The following is a 17,067-nucleotide window of genomic DNA, read 5'->3' as shown; positions in this document are numbered from 1 at the left end:
TTAGGAGGCACTACTTTAACTGGGCAGTGTTCACAAAACGTGGTAAACAAGAAGACAACAGGAACACAATACGACACCTAGGGCACTGAACGGCAACGTTCAAGGCTGGTAGGTGAATATGGCTTCAACGTTAATGCAGGGGATCGCAGGGTCGAATGTAGCCGGTGTTGAGAGGATAAAGGCTATCACAGGAAAAAATGTGTATCAACAATATCTTGATTTGCTCGAGTTAGTTCACCTTGACAGTGTTCATAAAACTAGCTAAAGACGAAGACGGCAGGAACACATGCGACAGGGCGGGTGCTCGTAAATGGCCCAGTCGTCTTCGTTTTTAGCGTGTTTTATGAATAGTGACAAGGTGAACGAACTCGGCTAAATCAACGTATTGTTAATTGACCTCCTATATGACGAATTTAATCGAGTACAATGCAGAGATGCTATCGCTAGCAACATATCTATAAACTCGCTAAAAGAGACTCATCGTCCTCAGACTGTGTTAAGTCCTCTTGGTACACCTGCTTTAGCTAGAGTTGTCATTTTTTCCTGCATATGGACTAAACGTCTAATGCGAGAATTTGTTCGCTTTGGATTATGAAAACTTATTTTGGTGCCATTCTTTTGGCGTGCATCTTGTATAGCTACTCTTTATGTTCACACAGTGTTCTTTATAACTAATTAGCAACTATCAACTGCGTTAAACCGCCGGTTTCTATATTGTTTTGTTTTATAACAAGCAGAATAATATCTTATAGAGGTGTATCATTGAGTTATCATATCGTGCTAGTCTTAGTGTTGGATTTTTACGTGTCATTCTTGAAAACATCGAAAATATTCTGACAAAATATGATTTGGTATTCACGTTATCATCAAAACACGGAGTCATTTTCAACCTCCTATACTTCGCTCGTATTTTTGTTACGTTGATCACCATTTATTATGCTGTTCTTTCTTGTGGGGAACACTTCCCGTCTAGATCAAAATCATGTTGAATGCCTTCAAAATGTAGTATTAAAGCTTACGAGCTTCAACTCCTTCCGTTATTATTTTGCACCCATTACCAACAGCTCGGTATTCTACTTCTTATCCATCTATTTCAGCATAAGCTATCCATCACTGTGTTTCGTCCAAATAATTTCGACATAATTATTGACTGAGTGTCTGTTAATCATCTCGGCAATACAAATAACGCTTGATTTTCTTAGAACAATAATCTTCTCTTACAACTGGTATATCCCATTGTGTTAAATTTTTCTTAGTTCTGTTGGCGTTGCGTTTTGGAATTCTATTCCAGGAAACATCAGCCATCACTATCAGCGGAGTTTTTAAAACACATTTAAAAAATAATAATTTCAAACGCTGTCTTATGCGTAAATTCCCTTTACCTGTGTCGGTTTCTTTATCTTGTTTTGGTTAACTCATACACAGTTTCCTTTTTAGTGGTAACTTAAAGATATCATTACTTTTGTATCTCTTTAATTATTACTTTTACATTATCTATTTTTCCTTTATTATTGCTGTAAATTTATTTCGCATTTTACACGTAGTTCTTAAATGCGACGTTTATACAGCGTGTCCTCGCTAAATTTAGCCAGAGTTTAAAAAACAGCTAGTGTTGTTTGCCGTCGTTTGTAGATGCTTAAGCAATTTCTTTCATGCCGCCTAATTAGATAATTTGTATTAATTAATAATTCAGCTTCTGAGATATCCCAATTAGATTAACCGCGTCAATGAGGAAATTGCAGAGGAAGATGAAAAACTGCCGATAGAGTTTTCCATTGCTCAATACATGCTACATAAAAGTGTCTTTGCGAGCATGAAAGAAGCCCGCAAATGCGCGTAAAATTACCGCGCGACTGGCTGCTCAGAGGCACATTGTGTGAATTCGCGGTAATATTTCACGCTTGGAAAAAAACTTTTATGTAGCTCGTATTGAGCAACAGAAAGCTGTATCGGAAGCTTTTGTGTCGCTCTGCAATCTTCTCATTCACATTTTTCATCTAAGTATAACATTTGAGCAGTTCATTGATTATTTAAGACTAATTATTCAGTTAGGCAGAATGAAAAACAATAGTTTTCAGTATGTCCAAATGACGGGAAACAACTTTACCTTTGTTCTGTCAAGCTACGTGGCATTTGAATATTTTTTCATCGCTGGCGAATGTTACCTGAGACACCCTGTACATGTTTTCTATGTTTTTTATTGAGAAACGTCATTACTTTTGTATCTTTGTAATCACAACTTTTTCAAAGCATCTTTTTCAATTATGATCGCTGATAATTTGTTTTGTATTTTTTGCATAATTTCATTTATTTTACGCGCTTCACGTATTTCACTTATTCTTTGGGACAGACTGTTGTGATTTTATTTCTACTCGTGTAAAGCGCAACTTATAATTTTCATCATAACTATATACACACTAACAAAAGCAGGTCCGCCTGACAGTTCTTACTCTGGGTCTCCTTGGTATATGAATACTCATGTCTTTTACTTTTACTTGAAATAATAATAATAAAGATTACTCTGCTCATGTACACTCAACAATTATTAATGACATTTACTTGAGTATGTGTAATGTGGCTAAAGCTTTATTTAATTTCGCCAAATGTAGCCTAATTAGAATGTTGCAACCGTGAATGATACGTTTAAACAGATCTAACAGAAAACTGTATCACCAGCCAAGTACCTGTATCACCTGTATCACCAGCCAATTTATGCTGCTAAGCACGAGGTCGCACGATCGAATCCCGGCCACGACGGCTGCATTTCTATTGTGGCAAAATTGCGCAAACATCCGTGCACTCAGACTTAGGCGCACCGTAAAGACGCCAGATGGTCCAAATTCCCACAGTCCCCCACTGCTGCGTCCCTCATAATCTGATCGTGGTTTTAGCATGTAAAACACCATAATTTAATTTTTGAAATATCTATCCAAGGTAAACTTATTATCTACAGGTAAGAACATTTAGGTTGAGGCAGCCTGACTGGCGTTGTTTCGATGCTCTTAAGCTTCAACAGGTCAATATTTTCCGCTGTCGAAAGCTACGATGTTCCACAAGTAAGAGTAAGCGCAATTTGGACTAAAATCCCTGAACGACGTGCATATTTAATTAGATAATGCGCTAGAGCTGAAGTTGGTGTATCACATTTGTGTGCATTAGGCGTCAGGCACAGCCTTAAGTAAATTTAAACATTTAAGGCATGCTCTTCATCTAAACATGGTGGAATACAGTGGAAAATTTCATGCTTCGTTAATATCTAAGTAATTTATTTCAAAAGTCATTTGGTAGTAATATTTATGAAAATTTATCACAATGAGGATAATTAAGCTCTCATAAAAAGCATAGGTATTCCGGAAAACTCTCGCATGCAGCCTTGGCTTTTGTAGATGTACACGCCTAATTTGGATTCAACCGTAATCACTGCAATTTGGTCGTACTTCTTGTGACACGAGCCTTTGCAGCGAATTCTCCGCGAATTCATAGAAATATTTAATGCAAATTCTCTTGCAGGTCTGGCTGAAAGAGCCGGAGTTTGCTCAAAGGATAAATTTGCTATTGGAGAAGACGTACCACTTACATATAGCGGGCTTCTAACGATGGCACATGAAATTGGACATCTGTAAGCACATCCCTTAAATCCAAAACTTTGTAAAAAGGTTCCCTTTGTTGAAACTTTGCGATGAAAGTTTTTATGTTCAACTTCGCATATTTATTCAACGAAGGATCAATATTATTGCCCCACCTTATGCGGCGCACATATCAGTGAATATTTCTAGCGCATGAATGCATCAAAGATATAGCCACAGCATACTCCTATTGTCAAGCGACAGCAATAAAGCTGGCCCTTACAAACGTTAGACGATGCAAAAGCCTGTGCGATGACGGCGGAAAGAATCTAAATGTGCTATTCAACGTCAAGATATAAAAAGGGTCTAGACAAATAAGCAATTTTTATGATGTGTAAATGTGAGATCATTATTTGTCGCTGAGTGTGTCGTTGAGCTATGTCACTGAGTTGAGCGCTGTGGCGGATCATTGCTGAATTGTTTCCAAGTGTAATATGCTGCTTATGAGGTCGCAAAGCACAAGACGGCAAAGCAGCTGTACTATAATCTGTCAACGGAGATTTATTTGCGGAGTTACCATTAGTGTTTCACACACGCTGCACGGATTGTTCTTTGTCAATCACAAAGTTTTCAGCAAGATTACGCCACTTTTCTGCACTATGACATATACTTTCCCGAGCGGCACCCTGGTCTTGACATATTGACACTGCATTTCTTCGTAAGGTTCGTAGGCGAATTCCACCTCATACTCTGGGGATGATGTGTGGTGTTATATGGCGCTAGGGGGATGTCACAGCCATCGTGCGACGCGTACCTGAAGCGCGTTACATCTTATTTGTCATCGGTGTGATGAGCTCCGGCGATGGCATCTCCGGGTACAAGTTAGTCGACAAAAGTATGGCCTTGTGAAAGGAGTAGTATGCCGATGCCTACATTACTCTGTGCACTTTGTATGACATGTTATCGAACGCGAAGTAGATTTTGGTGCCTCGCGAAGTGGTGATTGTATCTATTGGAGGGGCGAGTCTTCAGTTGAGATCGGCAAGTATCGTGCCTATGAATATTGGCCTTGAACGCACGCCGTAATTGAAGTCTTCTCCTATGACGAGCGTGCACGTGCCGCAGTGTAGAGCCGAAAGCATATTCCTGTAACGAACTATGTCGCGTCTGTTTGATACAGGTTTGACGCCACGTATGCGCACACAAGCAAGAGTCCTGTTTCGACGAACTCCACAGCGCACGTCTCAGTTCGCTTCGAAGCGCTCTCTGAGCTGGACGGGTCATAGTTACAATCCTGTCCTGGCGCATGTGGCGACGCTGGCGGCAAGGTTGTCAGGTTGCTGAGTGACACACATGAACGAGTACCCCATAAGCTGTCTTTTTACATCCAACTCTATCTAGTTCTCCCTGGTATGCGGCTGCTATTGATGTTGGCATCGGCGCCATGCCCTCCATGTATTTGGTTAGAGAACGCATGTTGAGGCATGCGACGAGGCATGCTGCCCGATCTGCCTTGCGCTTCCCTTGCTGCCCGATCCGCTTGTACTGCGCCGTGCACGTGTCGAGCCAATGATAGTTGAGGCTCCTTAACACGTCCATCTGGGTGCTATCGGTTCTATTTTCTATGATAGAACGTGATGTCACCACTCTTCTTTGTAATGAGGAGCCCCTGAACCCTTGTGACCGGCTCAAGGCGACCTAAACAAGCTTCTGTGTGTCATTCATTGCGAACTCCATGACTACCTTGTCGTAGGTACGACCTTGCGAGTTGGAGATCATGATGAAACAGGTCGACACCAGTGAGAACTTTGTTCTCTTCACCTTGATGTGGGACACAGCTTTTCCCTTGAGGTGGTAGCGAAATTTCGCAAGTTCAATTGACACCCATTGCCGTATGATGTCTGGTTGATTGAGCCACAAGTTTGTTGCTTGGTACGCGCGACGAGTCCTTACTCTACACATACTGTAATGATGTTGTCTCGAACATTCCGACGCCCTACGCGAAGCTTGCCGACCGACCCTTTGGCCACTCCATCGGGAACGTCTATGTTGAATCCTGCAGCTTCCGCGAAGAAGATTTGCAAGGGCTCTGGCAGCAGCGTAAACTGCCCCTTCGTTCGGGAGCTGCGTCCGTCCAAGGAAGACATCCATGACGAGGATGACGTCGCGAGTATGAACTGCGGGGAACCTCTACGAGACGGATTGATACATCATCTTAAGATCGTCCAAAACGTTTCTATTATCGGCCATATCGGTGAGATTGAGGAGCACCCCCTTTCTGCAGTCTTGCTGCTGCAGAAGTTGTTGCTTCTCCTCCGCACTTGTGCTGAGGTTTTGTTCATTAGCAATGATGGATTGCCATTGCTCCAGCAGCTCTTCCATTTTCGTGTTGTGCATGTATAGTGCCTTCACACGCATGATGTGTTCGTAGTTTTCACCGAAGTCATCCAAGAATCGGTTTCCATTGAGGATGTCCAGCCTCTTTGAAATGGGTGGAAGAGGAGGACGTGCTCGCGTTTGTAGATCAGTACATCACTTAAAGGGTAACAGTGATATCGAAAAATCACAGTTTTACCTCTTGTAGCCATTCGACTAGAAGAACATTGCGCAAAACTTGGCGTGTGTCATGTTTCTCACCTCTACCGGCCGGTCTCCGTGCTTTTCCTTGGTGGTTTGCTCCCATTTGTCTGTGCTTGATTGATCCATACATTCTTACTCCATATCATGATGTATCTTGCAGACGCACACTCGCTTTGCAGGCCCTGGAAGGTCAACATGAACGACTTCGCGGCTTTTTTCGGACATTCCATGCGGAGGAGGCAGCACGTCGCCTACTGAGTCCACATTTGGACAGTGTTTAGCATATTGGCATTAATCTGCCCAAGAGCTTGACCGTAGGTTCTTTCTACCGAAGGGGTCTCACCCATGACCTTGCGTATCTCTGTGTAGGTTGCACATGCCTTTGCTCGCTCCATTTAATTACTGGACGACGTACTCTGCACACGCGTACACATTGAGTACAACCTGAATGTGCATATTTGACTCGAGAACAGACGCGATCTACGGATTAAAGTACGTCACTTTCGTGTGCTGTGGAGTTCTCTTGAGAATGACCGAAAAATGTGAGATGCCTGAGCAGACGATCTGCAAGTACTACTCCTCGTCCTCGAGGTCGTGGCTTTGCCACAGTTGTTTGATGCTCTCGTAAATGGTGTTCCCCGTAGACACGTGATCGGGTCATCTCGATTCTTCAGTTCCTTCTGTCCTGCACGCTCATCTTCGGTTTCGGCTGGCGTGAGCGGGGTAACTATGTGGCTCTCTTGCATCGGCTAGAACGGCGTATTCAAACGGCATTTCGTGCGACCGTTCTTGAAAAAAGTGTGTGTATGTTCATGCGTCTTACTGCGTGGCCGATGGACAAGCCCAAGTCCGCCGAGGCGAGATGTTCCCGAACTTCAGTGCATCTGAAATTTCTGGCCTGAGTGAAACATGTGGCGCCCGATCCAGCCACAGGGGAATTGACGTGTGTGCACTGCCCCTGTGATGAAATCACATCCCATGTGAGAGAGAGAGAGAAAAGAATGCAAAAGAAAGGCAGGGAGGTTAACCAGAGGCCGTTTTGGTTGGCTACCCTGCACGGGGGGAAGAGTGAAGGGGGATAAAAAGAGAAAGAAAGCGGAAGAGGGAGATAGAGAGAAATAGGGACGATCACGAACAAACCGAGTACACTACAGAGCGGTAGGGGGCGGTGTTCTCACAGTCTATCGTGAAGACCCGCAGACCACATGAACCTTAATAACGCGAGTAAGGCCTTCAGCGTGGATATTCTGTGGGAGTACGACCTAAAACTTTCAGTTCTGATTGCGGACGATTGTTCAACTATATAAAGCACTGTTTTTTGAGCTTCCTTCAGTACAGCCTGCCTGTACTAGGAAATACTTGGACTACCAATATATGCAAGCTTCAGAGTGTGCAAGCACAAGCACTCAGAATTTCTCTCGGTCTCCCCAAAATTATGTCATCGATTGGGACAGTGGCCATTGCCGAAGGCACTCCTTTGACAGTCTATATAGATACAGATCTCCTGAGAGCCCACACCCGACAACTCGGGTTCGCTTACACCATCTTGCTTCCTTGCCAGCAAAGAGGACACGTTGAACTTCTGCTAAAAGTGTTGTAAGATATCAGTCTTACTTGCCAACAGAATTTACGCCTGCTACGCAATTATCAGACCCATTGTGGTGTCTGCACCGGTTGCAAGGGCAATTGACAATACCAGGAATCGGAAAGAATGCTGGATAGCCGTCGCAAACTTTGAAACAAGCAACTTTGGAACACATTCACAGCGTACGCAGATTCCAGCAACATGTCTACACAGATGGTTCGGTAAAACTAAACAGCTCAGCTGCTGCAGTCATCATCCCAGTAAAACCTGAAGAAATCAAATGAAAAACTTCATGTGTGACCACCTCGACGGGTGCTGAAGTTGCGGCACTCGGTGATGCACTTGAATTCACTAATCATGAAGGACTACAACAATGGACAACCTTAGTGACTCTAAGGCAGCCTTTTGAACAACTGACCTCAGAAATTCAACGCATGTACCATCGCAGCCATGACAAAGGACACAACATAATCTTTCGTTGGCTTCCTGGACATTGCAGAATCAGCAGCAATGGCCACGCCGACGAAGCCACCCGATCTGCACAAGAAAGTAGTCAACGTGTCTTGATTCCGCTTTCGCGAACTGACGCTGTGGCTAGGCTGCGGTTGATGTCCCGTGAATTTACTTTGCCTCTGTTGGACTCGAACACTTTCATCGTGTGTCGTTTGCGTTCGTTGTCCCCGGACATACGAATGCACCTACCACCTAGGTTGTTACCACGACGTGAACAGAGCATGCTGTACCATCTGTGGCTAGGCGCTGCATTTACGAACTCATAAGATTTCCTTGTTGGAATGGCCAACAGCCCCACGTGCGCCACATACAATATCGATGAGACGCTCGCACATATTATCTGTGTCTGCCCGCGATATAATGCCCAGAGACAGGTGCTGTGCAGAGTACTGGATCATGCTCTTGAAGTATTCCACAATGTATTATGGAGACAACGCTGAAATGTCGCTGAGGACCTTCATGATGGCGCGTACTTCACGATTGAAGTAGAACGCGCACTGCACAGGATCGTCCGCCACCATCGAGCAGGGTCCGTGAAGCCTTATATGAGAGCCAAGCAGAAATTATTTGACGATACTTATTTAGCCAAATTGCGGCTGTAGCTTCAAATTCAACACACATTCGCAGCGGTCGGCCTTGCTTGGACTGGCCCGGCTTTATCTGCCGGTAGCTCCGCGTCACGGCGCAGCTGCCTGTTGCTGAAGAGGGCGATTGTACTTCACACGTCCGGGGCCTACGAGCAACGAAGGTTGATATCGTTTCCTATGGAGAAAGAGCGAACACATGTGAAAACACACAGGCAAATGCAGCCCACGTGTAAGAAAACGCGTGTCGCTTTGAGAAGTGTCAGGCGGTGGTGGTGGTGGTGGTGTGAGTTCGCAAAAGACTATGAAGGCTTGCATGACAATGAGCGTTCTGGTGGGGGGGAGGCGCTGCATCGCTAACTGACGAAAACATTTCCCGCGTGGATGCATTGGTGAAAGCGGATCGCCATGTACACCCAAGGACATTTCCCGAGAGCTTGACTTTCCGTGGCAAAGGGGGAAGGCAGCTGGGGAGGATCAGGTAACAGCAGATTTGTTGAAGGATGGTGGACAGATTGTTCTAGAGAAACTGGCCACCCTGTATACGCAATGCCTCATGACCTCAAGCGTACCGGAATCTTGGAAGAACGCTAACATAATCCTAATCCATAAGAAAGGAGACGCCAAAGACTTGAAAAATTATAGACCGATCAGCTTACTGTCCGTTGCATACAAAGTATTTACTAAGGTAATTGCAAATGGAATCAGGAACACCTTAGACATCTGTCAACCAAAGGACTAGGCAGGATTCCGTAAAGGCTACTCAACAATAGACCATATTCACACTATCAATCAAGTGATAGAGAAATGCGCAGAATATAACCAACCCTTATATATAGCTTTCATTGATTACGAGAAAGCGTTTGATTCAGTCGAAACCTCAGCAGTCATGGAGGCATTACGGAATCAGGGTGTAGATGAGCCATATGTAAAAATACTGGAAGATATCTATAGCGGCTTCACCGCCACCGTAGTCCTCCATAAAGCAAGCAACAAAATCCCAATAAAGAAAGGCGTCAGGCAGGGAGATACGATATCTCCAATGCTATTCACAGCGTGTTTACAAGAGGTATTCAGAGACCTGGATTGGGAAGAATTGGGGATAAAAGTTAATGGAGAATACCTTAGTAACTTGCGATTCGCTGATGATATTGCCTTGCTTAGTAACTCAGGGGCCCAATTGCAATGCATGCTCACTGACCTGGAGAGGCAAAGCAGAAGAGTGGGTCTAAAAATTAATCTGCAGAAAACTAAAGTAATGCTTAACAGTCTCGGCAGAGAACAGCAATTTACAATAGGCAGCGAGGCACTGGAAGTCGTAAGGGAATACATCTACTTAGGGCAGGTAGTGATGGCGGATCCGGATCATGAGGCGGAAATAATCAGAAGAATAGGAATGGGCTGGGGTGCGTTTGGCAGACATTCCCAAATCATGAACAGCAGGTTGCCATTATCCCTCAAGAGAAAAGTATATAATAGCTGTGTCTTACCAGTACTCACCTACGGGGCAGAAACCTGGAGGCTTACGAAAAGGGTTCTACTCAAATTGAGGACGACACAACGAGCTATGGAAAGAAGAATGATAGGTGTAACGTTAAGGGATAAGAAAAGAGCAGATTGGGTGAGGGAACAAACGCGAGTTAATGACATCTTAGTTAAAATCAAGAAAAAGAAATGGGCATGGGCAGGACATGTAATGAGGAGGGAAGATAACCGATGGTCACGAAGGGTTACGGACTGGATCCCAAGGGAAGGGAAGCGTAGCAGGGGGCGGCAGAAAGTTAGGTGGGCGGATGAGATTAAGAAGTTTGCAGGGACGGCATGGCCACAATTAGTACATGACCGGGGTTGTTGGAGAAGCATGGGAGAGGCCTTTGCCCTGCAGTGGATGCAACCAGGCTGATGATGATGATGATGATGATGATGATGATGATGATGATGATGATGATGACGTTCCGTATACAAGTGTATACGACATCGTGTACGGGTTCATAGGGTACCAGAAGGGTCCATGTCGTTGGGTGCCTAAGCAGTTGCATGACATGATGAAAGGCAAGCGAATGATTACTTCACCGATTCATCTGTGGAGGAGGGTGAAGGTTTGCCGGACTGCATCTTTGATCACGATGAAACAAGGATCCTGCATTTCACGTTGGCACAGACGCAACAGAGCACGGTGTGGAAGCATCGGGGTTCGCCTCTGACAAAAATTACGTTCAGTGCCATTTGTACGGAAGCGATGTTATGGATCGCCGACGACCACTCCTGTTGGGTTTAATGCCAAAAGGTGAAACCATCAATGCCCACTCTTATTGTTCCACAGCGTCACGTCTACTCGCTGCTATCAGGCCGAAACGCCAACGGATTCTTGGTGTGGACAATGCGATTAAGCTCTACGACAATGCGAGGGCATACGTGGTAATCAGAACCACCGACAAGCTCCGGTCATTTCATTGGAAGTGCCTCGGCCACCTACCATACAGTAAGCCAACAGCCCTAGTGATTTGCACGTTTTCGGTCCGCTGAAGAAGTTCCTCGCAGGGCAGCGACTCACGTGCAACGATTAAGCCAATACAGCAGTCCGACAGTCCCCATAGTCAGCCGGACGTATTCTACCGCAGGGGCATCTAAAATTTAGTGCTGCGATGGGCAGATGGTGTACACCAGTTTGCAAACTATGTGGGAAAAATATTGTAAGCTGTGTAGACTGGACCGGAAAGCTCTATTATGGTCCCATGTAGGGACCAACAGGGAGTACTTGGCGGCCGGTTCACGGGATTGCTGCAAGGCCCATTGCTGGTCGGCGAGTAGTAAACTTCTGAGGGACTTCTCCCGCTTGTCCCATGTAGAGACGGGAAGAGCATTTCTACACGGCCACAGTGTGTGTTCGATTGACGGCCTGTCTTCACATGAGGGCCATGTGTCGCTGGAATCCGCGGCGGGACAGAAAACGTGTAATTTGGCGGGGTTTCTGAACATGTGCCTATGTTTTAGGCGTACTGTTAGGGTATGCGGCCTGTTAAGTTTGGGGTGTGGTGGCAAAAAGATGAGTTGCCCCAGGTGGAAGTGTTTCGTGATTTCTCTGTATGTAATGAGCGTGTGCCGGCTGTCCTCCAGCTCGACGAGATAGGGTTGCCCGGGGACGGTTTGGTCCATAAGCGCGCACGATGCATCGTGGGTGATCTTGTTGAGGTTGGGTGGGGCGCCCGCACCCGACCAAGATGGGTGGGGAACCAGATGACAGTGTGATGCTTGAGGGTGTTTGGATCCGCGCTGGGGAGGATGCTTACCACCTGGTTGGAGACGACGCCCCGTTCGAAGGCTTTGATGGCCAGTCTGGAGTCGCTGTAGATCACTGCCCGTTTGCCGTCGAGCATGGTGAGGGCTATGGCTATTTGCTCCGCCACCTCGGGGTCTCGGGTGAGGATCCTGGCGGAATTAACGGTCCGCTGGGTGGATGAGACCGCAATGGCGGCGAAGCCGCAGTTTTTGCGGTAGGCGGTGGCGTCCACGAACGTGACTTCGTCCGCTTTCATGTCTATGCACTGGAGAAGGGCGGTCGGCCCGGCAAGGCGCCTGCCTCTGTTGTGGTAAGGATGTACGTTTCGCGGAATAGGAGCTCGTGATATCGAGATGAAGTCTCGGATCTCGCGTGGAACCGCCGTCAGTTTTGGTGGAACCCGGGTCACCGAGTAGAAGATGCCGAGGTAGCGCATCGTGTGGCAGCCTGCCTTGGTGGTTGTGAGTCGGGGAACGTTCGTTCGCTCTTGAGCCTCGGAGATCTCTTCTATCGCGTTGTGCACACCGAGCTCGAGGAGTTTCTGTGTGGAAGTGGTGATCGGAAAGCCGAGAGCTCGTTTCACTACCTTTCGAATGAGGGCGTTGAGTTTATTGTAGTCGGCGAGTAGCCAGGTATGCGTGGCAGCGACGTAGGTGAAGCGGCAGAGAACAAACGCGTGTACGAGACGCAGCAGGTTGTATTCTTTGAGGCCGTGGTCGCAGTTAGCTACTCTGTATACGATTCATGGGGCGTTTTCCGTCTTGGCCGTGAGCTTCTGCACCGTACGGGTGTTGGTTCCACGGGACTCGATGATCATGCCCAGGACCCTGATGAATTCTACCTTGAGGACGGTACGGCCATCCCTTGCACGAAGTGTGATGTTGCGTTTAGCCGGGGGTTTACACCCTCTGGGCTTGGTGCCCTGGTGTTTGGGCGAGTACAGCAACAGTTCCGACTTGGTGGCGGGCATTTGAGACCAGGACTAGGCGGTTTCGACGGCCCCCTGCATGGCCGGTTCGATAAAGCCATTCGGCCTTGTAGAGCACCAGATGGTTATGTCGTCCGCGTAAATAGCGTGGTCTAGCCCGTCGATCCTCGAGAGTCGTTTGGAGAGCCCGATCATCACGAGTGAAAAGCGTCGGCGAGGGGACTGAACCCTGAGGGGAGCCCCACTGTTCGAGCTCGACTGCTGCCGAAGCAAGGTCTCCTGCGCAAAGGACGGCCTTGCGCAGGGTAATGAAGGAGCGTACAAAGTAAGAGAACCGGACCTCGAGCCCAAGGTCCGTGATCGCCTTCAGGATGGAGGAGTACGCGAAATTTTCAAATGCCTTTTCCAAATCGAGGTCGAGCACGGCACAGGCGTCCTGTATGTTTCCTCTGTCATGAATCTGATGCTTTAGTAGTAACATGGCGTCTTGTGCAGATAACCCGGCTCGGACGCCGATCATGCCGTATGGGAGGACTTTGTGGTCGTGGAGGTATAGACCGAGCCTGTTGAGGACAACGTGTTCGGTTACCTTACCCACGCACGACGTCAGAGAGATGGGGTAGAGGTGATCTAAGGTAGGTCCGCATAGCTTAGATCACCACGCGATCGTCATTCCCGAACCAGGCAAGGCGCCTGGTTCGGGAATGCCTGGCGCCTTGCCTGGTTCGGGCAAGGCGCCAGGCAAGGCGCCTGGTTTGGATATGAAGATCGCGTGGTGATCTAGGCTATACGGGCCTAGCTTAGATCCCCTGTGTTCATCTCGCTGACGTCATGCGTGGGTAAGGTAACCGAACACGTTGTCCTCAATAGGCTCGCTCAATGCCTTGCCTGTTTCGGGAATGAAGATCCCGTAGGCGAGTTTTCACGCGTCAAGTAGCTCGCCTTTCTTCTGCACGTCGCTGATGTGTCGGTGAGGTAAACGACGGAGGGGTCATCCAGGTTGCGCAGGACCTTGTTGGTGATGCTATCGGGACCGGGGGCGGACCTCCTTGGCGGAAAATTCGGTGTGGAGGAGGGTGTTGTCGGGACCAGTGTATTCGGGATGAGGTGTCAACGGACCCATTGATAGCGGGATATATTTCCGTATGAGGGTCTTGGTGACGTCTACTGGTGGTGTGGTCCATTTGACTTGATGGAGTATCTTCGCGAGCGAATGGCACTAGCAGTACCTGTGGTGATGTCGTCGCGCAAATGTTCGATAGAGTTACAGGTCTCGTTCCACTGCTGTTCGGGAAGGGTGTGCCAGGGATCCGCTATGCTCTTGTTTAACTAGGATATGCCTTTGCGGAGCGTGCGATTGAGGCGCTGGCCTTTCCAGCAGGCCAGGATGGACTGTTTGGCCTCGAGTAGGTGGGCGAGGCAACGGTCCATCTTCTCGGTAGCCAGGTTTGTACTGAATGTTTCAGTGGCCTTAGTGATGTCGGCATTGCACTGAGCCGACCACATATCGAGGTTAGGGGCGTCATCGGGAAGGAGTCATTCTGCGTGAGCCTTACGGCAGAGGAACTACGTGTACGACTTGGTCTTCCTGCCGACAGTTGAGAAGTGTACGGCGAGTAGGCAGTGGTCGCTACCGAGTTCTACCGCAAGGTGAGACCAGCGGGCGTCAGCGATGTTCTTCCCAAAGCAGACATCCGGGGTGATGTCTCTTTGCGTGGACGTGCCGGTGCGGGAGGGAAAAGCCCTCTCCGTAATGAGGGTAACGTCCATGTCGTTCGCGTTCTGCCAGAGCTCGTTAGCCTTGAGGGTGTTGTACGCGTAACCCAAGGTGCGGTGCGCGTCATTTGAGTCAGCTGCGATCACTAGTGAGTTGGAGCCGGCGAGGCGGATGGCTTTTTGGAACAGCGTTTGAACCGTTGCTTGTGGTGGCGGGAGCTACTGTATACGTTGAGGATGTACAAACTTCGTCGTCTCATTGTACCATAACATAATCACCTGCCACCTACCTTTCCTTGTATTCCCCACTTCCCCTTTCCCCAGTGAGGAGTAGCAGGCTAGAGACTCGCTCTCCAGGCCGACCTCTCCTCCTTTCTCTCCATTAAAATCTACTCCTCCTCCTCCTCCTCCTCGTCGAGACATGTTGCCAGGGAGAATTTCTACCATAACGTGTTCAATTTCGGGCCTGTCGAGGTTGTGCGTTAGGCAGGAGATCATGTTATAGAGCAGCGTGGCGGTACCGCGTCCTCCTCATAGCCCGGGTAACCACTGGTATCCGGAGAATGTGGTATCCGGTATTACGGTTTCTTGTAACAGGATGACGTGGAATTTAGCTTCATGGCTGCCGAGGTATTGTTGCAGGGAGGTTTTCTTCAAAGAGAAGCTCCTGAAGTTCTACTGTTAGATACGAAACGCGTCATTCCGCCTCGCCAACTTGAATGATATGGAGCACGGCCGCGGCAACCGGCGGGTGGAACAGGGCCGCATGAGGGGGTGGACTGGGCGTAGGTTTACGCTGCGAGACTGGCTTACCCTCGTCGGTGCCAGGAGTGACGACGTGTTCAAGATAGTGTTCTACTAGGCCCAGCCGATTACCGTGGGCCATGAGGGTGGACTGCACGAGGGCCATGTTCTCGCCTGGGAAGCGAACGCTCTCCTCAAACGCGGAGAGTGTGCTCTTACTATCGTCTAATTCGAGCTTTTGATCCGGCTGGTCGCGCGCGACCGCGCGTTTCTTCGGTGCGCTCTCGCCATCGTAGTTAGCAGCGTCTACAGGTTGCGGCATCGACGGGGCGACTGTATTGGAAGGATTGACGGCGGCGGGTGTAGCGGCCCGCGCGCTCTGTCATTTTTCAGTTCAGCGATGGCGGCCGTGAGATTTTGTGTCGTTTACCTGTATGTACCTTATCTTGGCTAGTAAAAATCAGGTGCAAAGAATTTCTGATTCGCCCTCGTGTTTTCGAGAGCTTTCTCCACTTGTATGTCATCGATGTTTAGCCGCTGGAGAAGTTTGAGGACCGCTTCCAGCGCCTCTTAGACAGACGGTCTGCGCACTTTGCATTATGACGTCCTGCTACTTGCAAGGAAATTTCCATTGCCAAGCCCGATGTGACCAAACCGGTGGTGTTAACATAACCGCTGCTCATTCTGCAGTGTCTCAATTTGATTATATGGCTGTGCGGCAAAGTAGCTTGACGTCACGGATCGGAGTGCACCAACCTTGTGCTATGTAAAAAAAATTATGGGGTTTTACGTGTTAAAACTACTTTCTGATTATGACGCACGCCGTAGTGGAGGTCTCTAAAAATTTCGACCACCTGGGTTTCTTTAACGCGCGCCTAAATCTAAGTACACGGGTGTTTCCGCATTTCGCCCCCATCAAAATGCAGCCGCCGTGGCCGGGACTCGATCCCGCGACCTCGTACTCTGCAACCCAACACCATAGCCACTGAGCAACCTCGGCAGGTGCCTGGAGCTATCTAGGAAGCGCCGGCACTTCCCAGTGATCTCATGTGCCGACAATGTCCGGAGCGCTGACGGTTTTCCCAGCTGCCACACCATGGCGAAGGCACGCTGTTTCTTTTTGTGCCAGTAGTACAAGTGTTAGCAATGTCAACCATGAATGCCAAGTCGTGGTTCACCGCTTGCTCCGCAAATAGCGGTTTGTCGAGATGTGCTTGCGGTACTTTCTGTAGCATAGTCGCATATTCTGTCGAGGTTCGGAATATCACGTTCGTGAATGCCCTGGCTCTCAACTGCATCACCCGCATAGCCATGTACACACATGGCGTGGCGTAGATCGTCACTCATGCATTTGCTCGTGGCGATGGTGCCCGTCGCTGCTTTGGCTTCAATTTCAACTCTCTGGCGTGTGCGAAGTGAATCTATGGGAACACTAGTTTGCAAGCGTGGATGTTGTGGACGATGTCGAGATACATTCTGGGCGAGCGCAGCTGCCAAGATCTCACGCTCATGAATCATCATGGTCTCCGGACCCAACGACATTGTCATTGCCATCTGGCATGGATTGTTAA

General features: G+C 48.0%; 1 protein-coding gene across 7 annotated transcripts in view; it reads left to right on the top strand.

Moving 5' to 3' along the window:
• The window catches only part of LOC142563119 (venom metalloproteinase BumaMPs1-like), a 116,487-nt gene that overhangs the window by 51,156 nt on the left and 48,264 nt on the right, over positions 1-17,067 (top strand). For all 7 annotated transcript variants that reach the window (XM_075673660.1, XM_075673657.1, XM_075673654.1 and 4 more), the window contains one exon: positions 3,511-3,619. In XM_075673660.1, coding sequence (XP_075529775.1) covers positions 3,511-3,619 — 109 coding nt within the window. The remainder of the gene's footprint in view (positions 1-3,510; positions 3,620-17,067) is intronic.

The sequence above is a fragment of the Dermacentor variabilis genome, chromosome 11 (assembly GCF_050947875.1).
Source record: "Dermacentor variabilis isolate Ectoservices chromosome 11, ASM5094787v1, whole genome shotgun sequence".
NCBI classification, from domain to species: domain Eukaryota; kingdom Metazoa; phylum Arthropoda; class Arachnida; order Ixodida; family Ixodidae; genus Dermacentor; species Dermacentor variabilis.
This window is presented reverse-complemented; position numbering and strand designations above follow the sequence as displayed.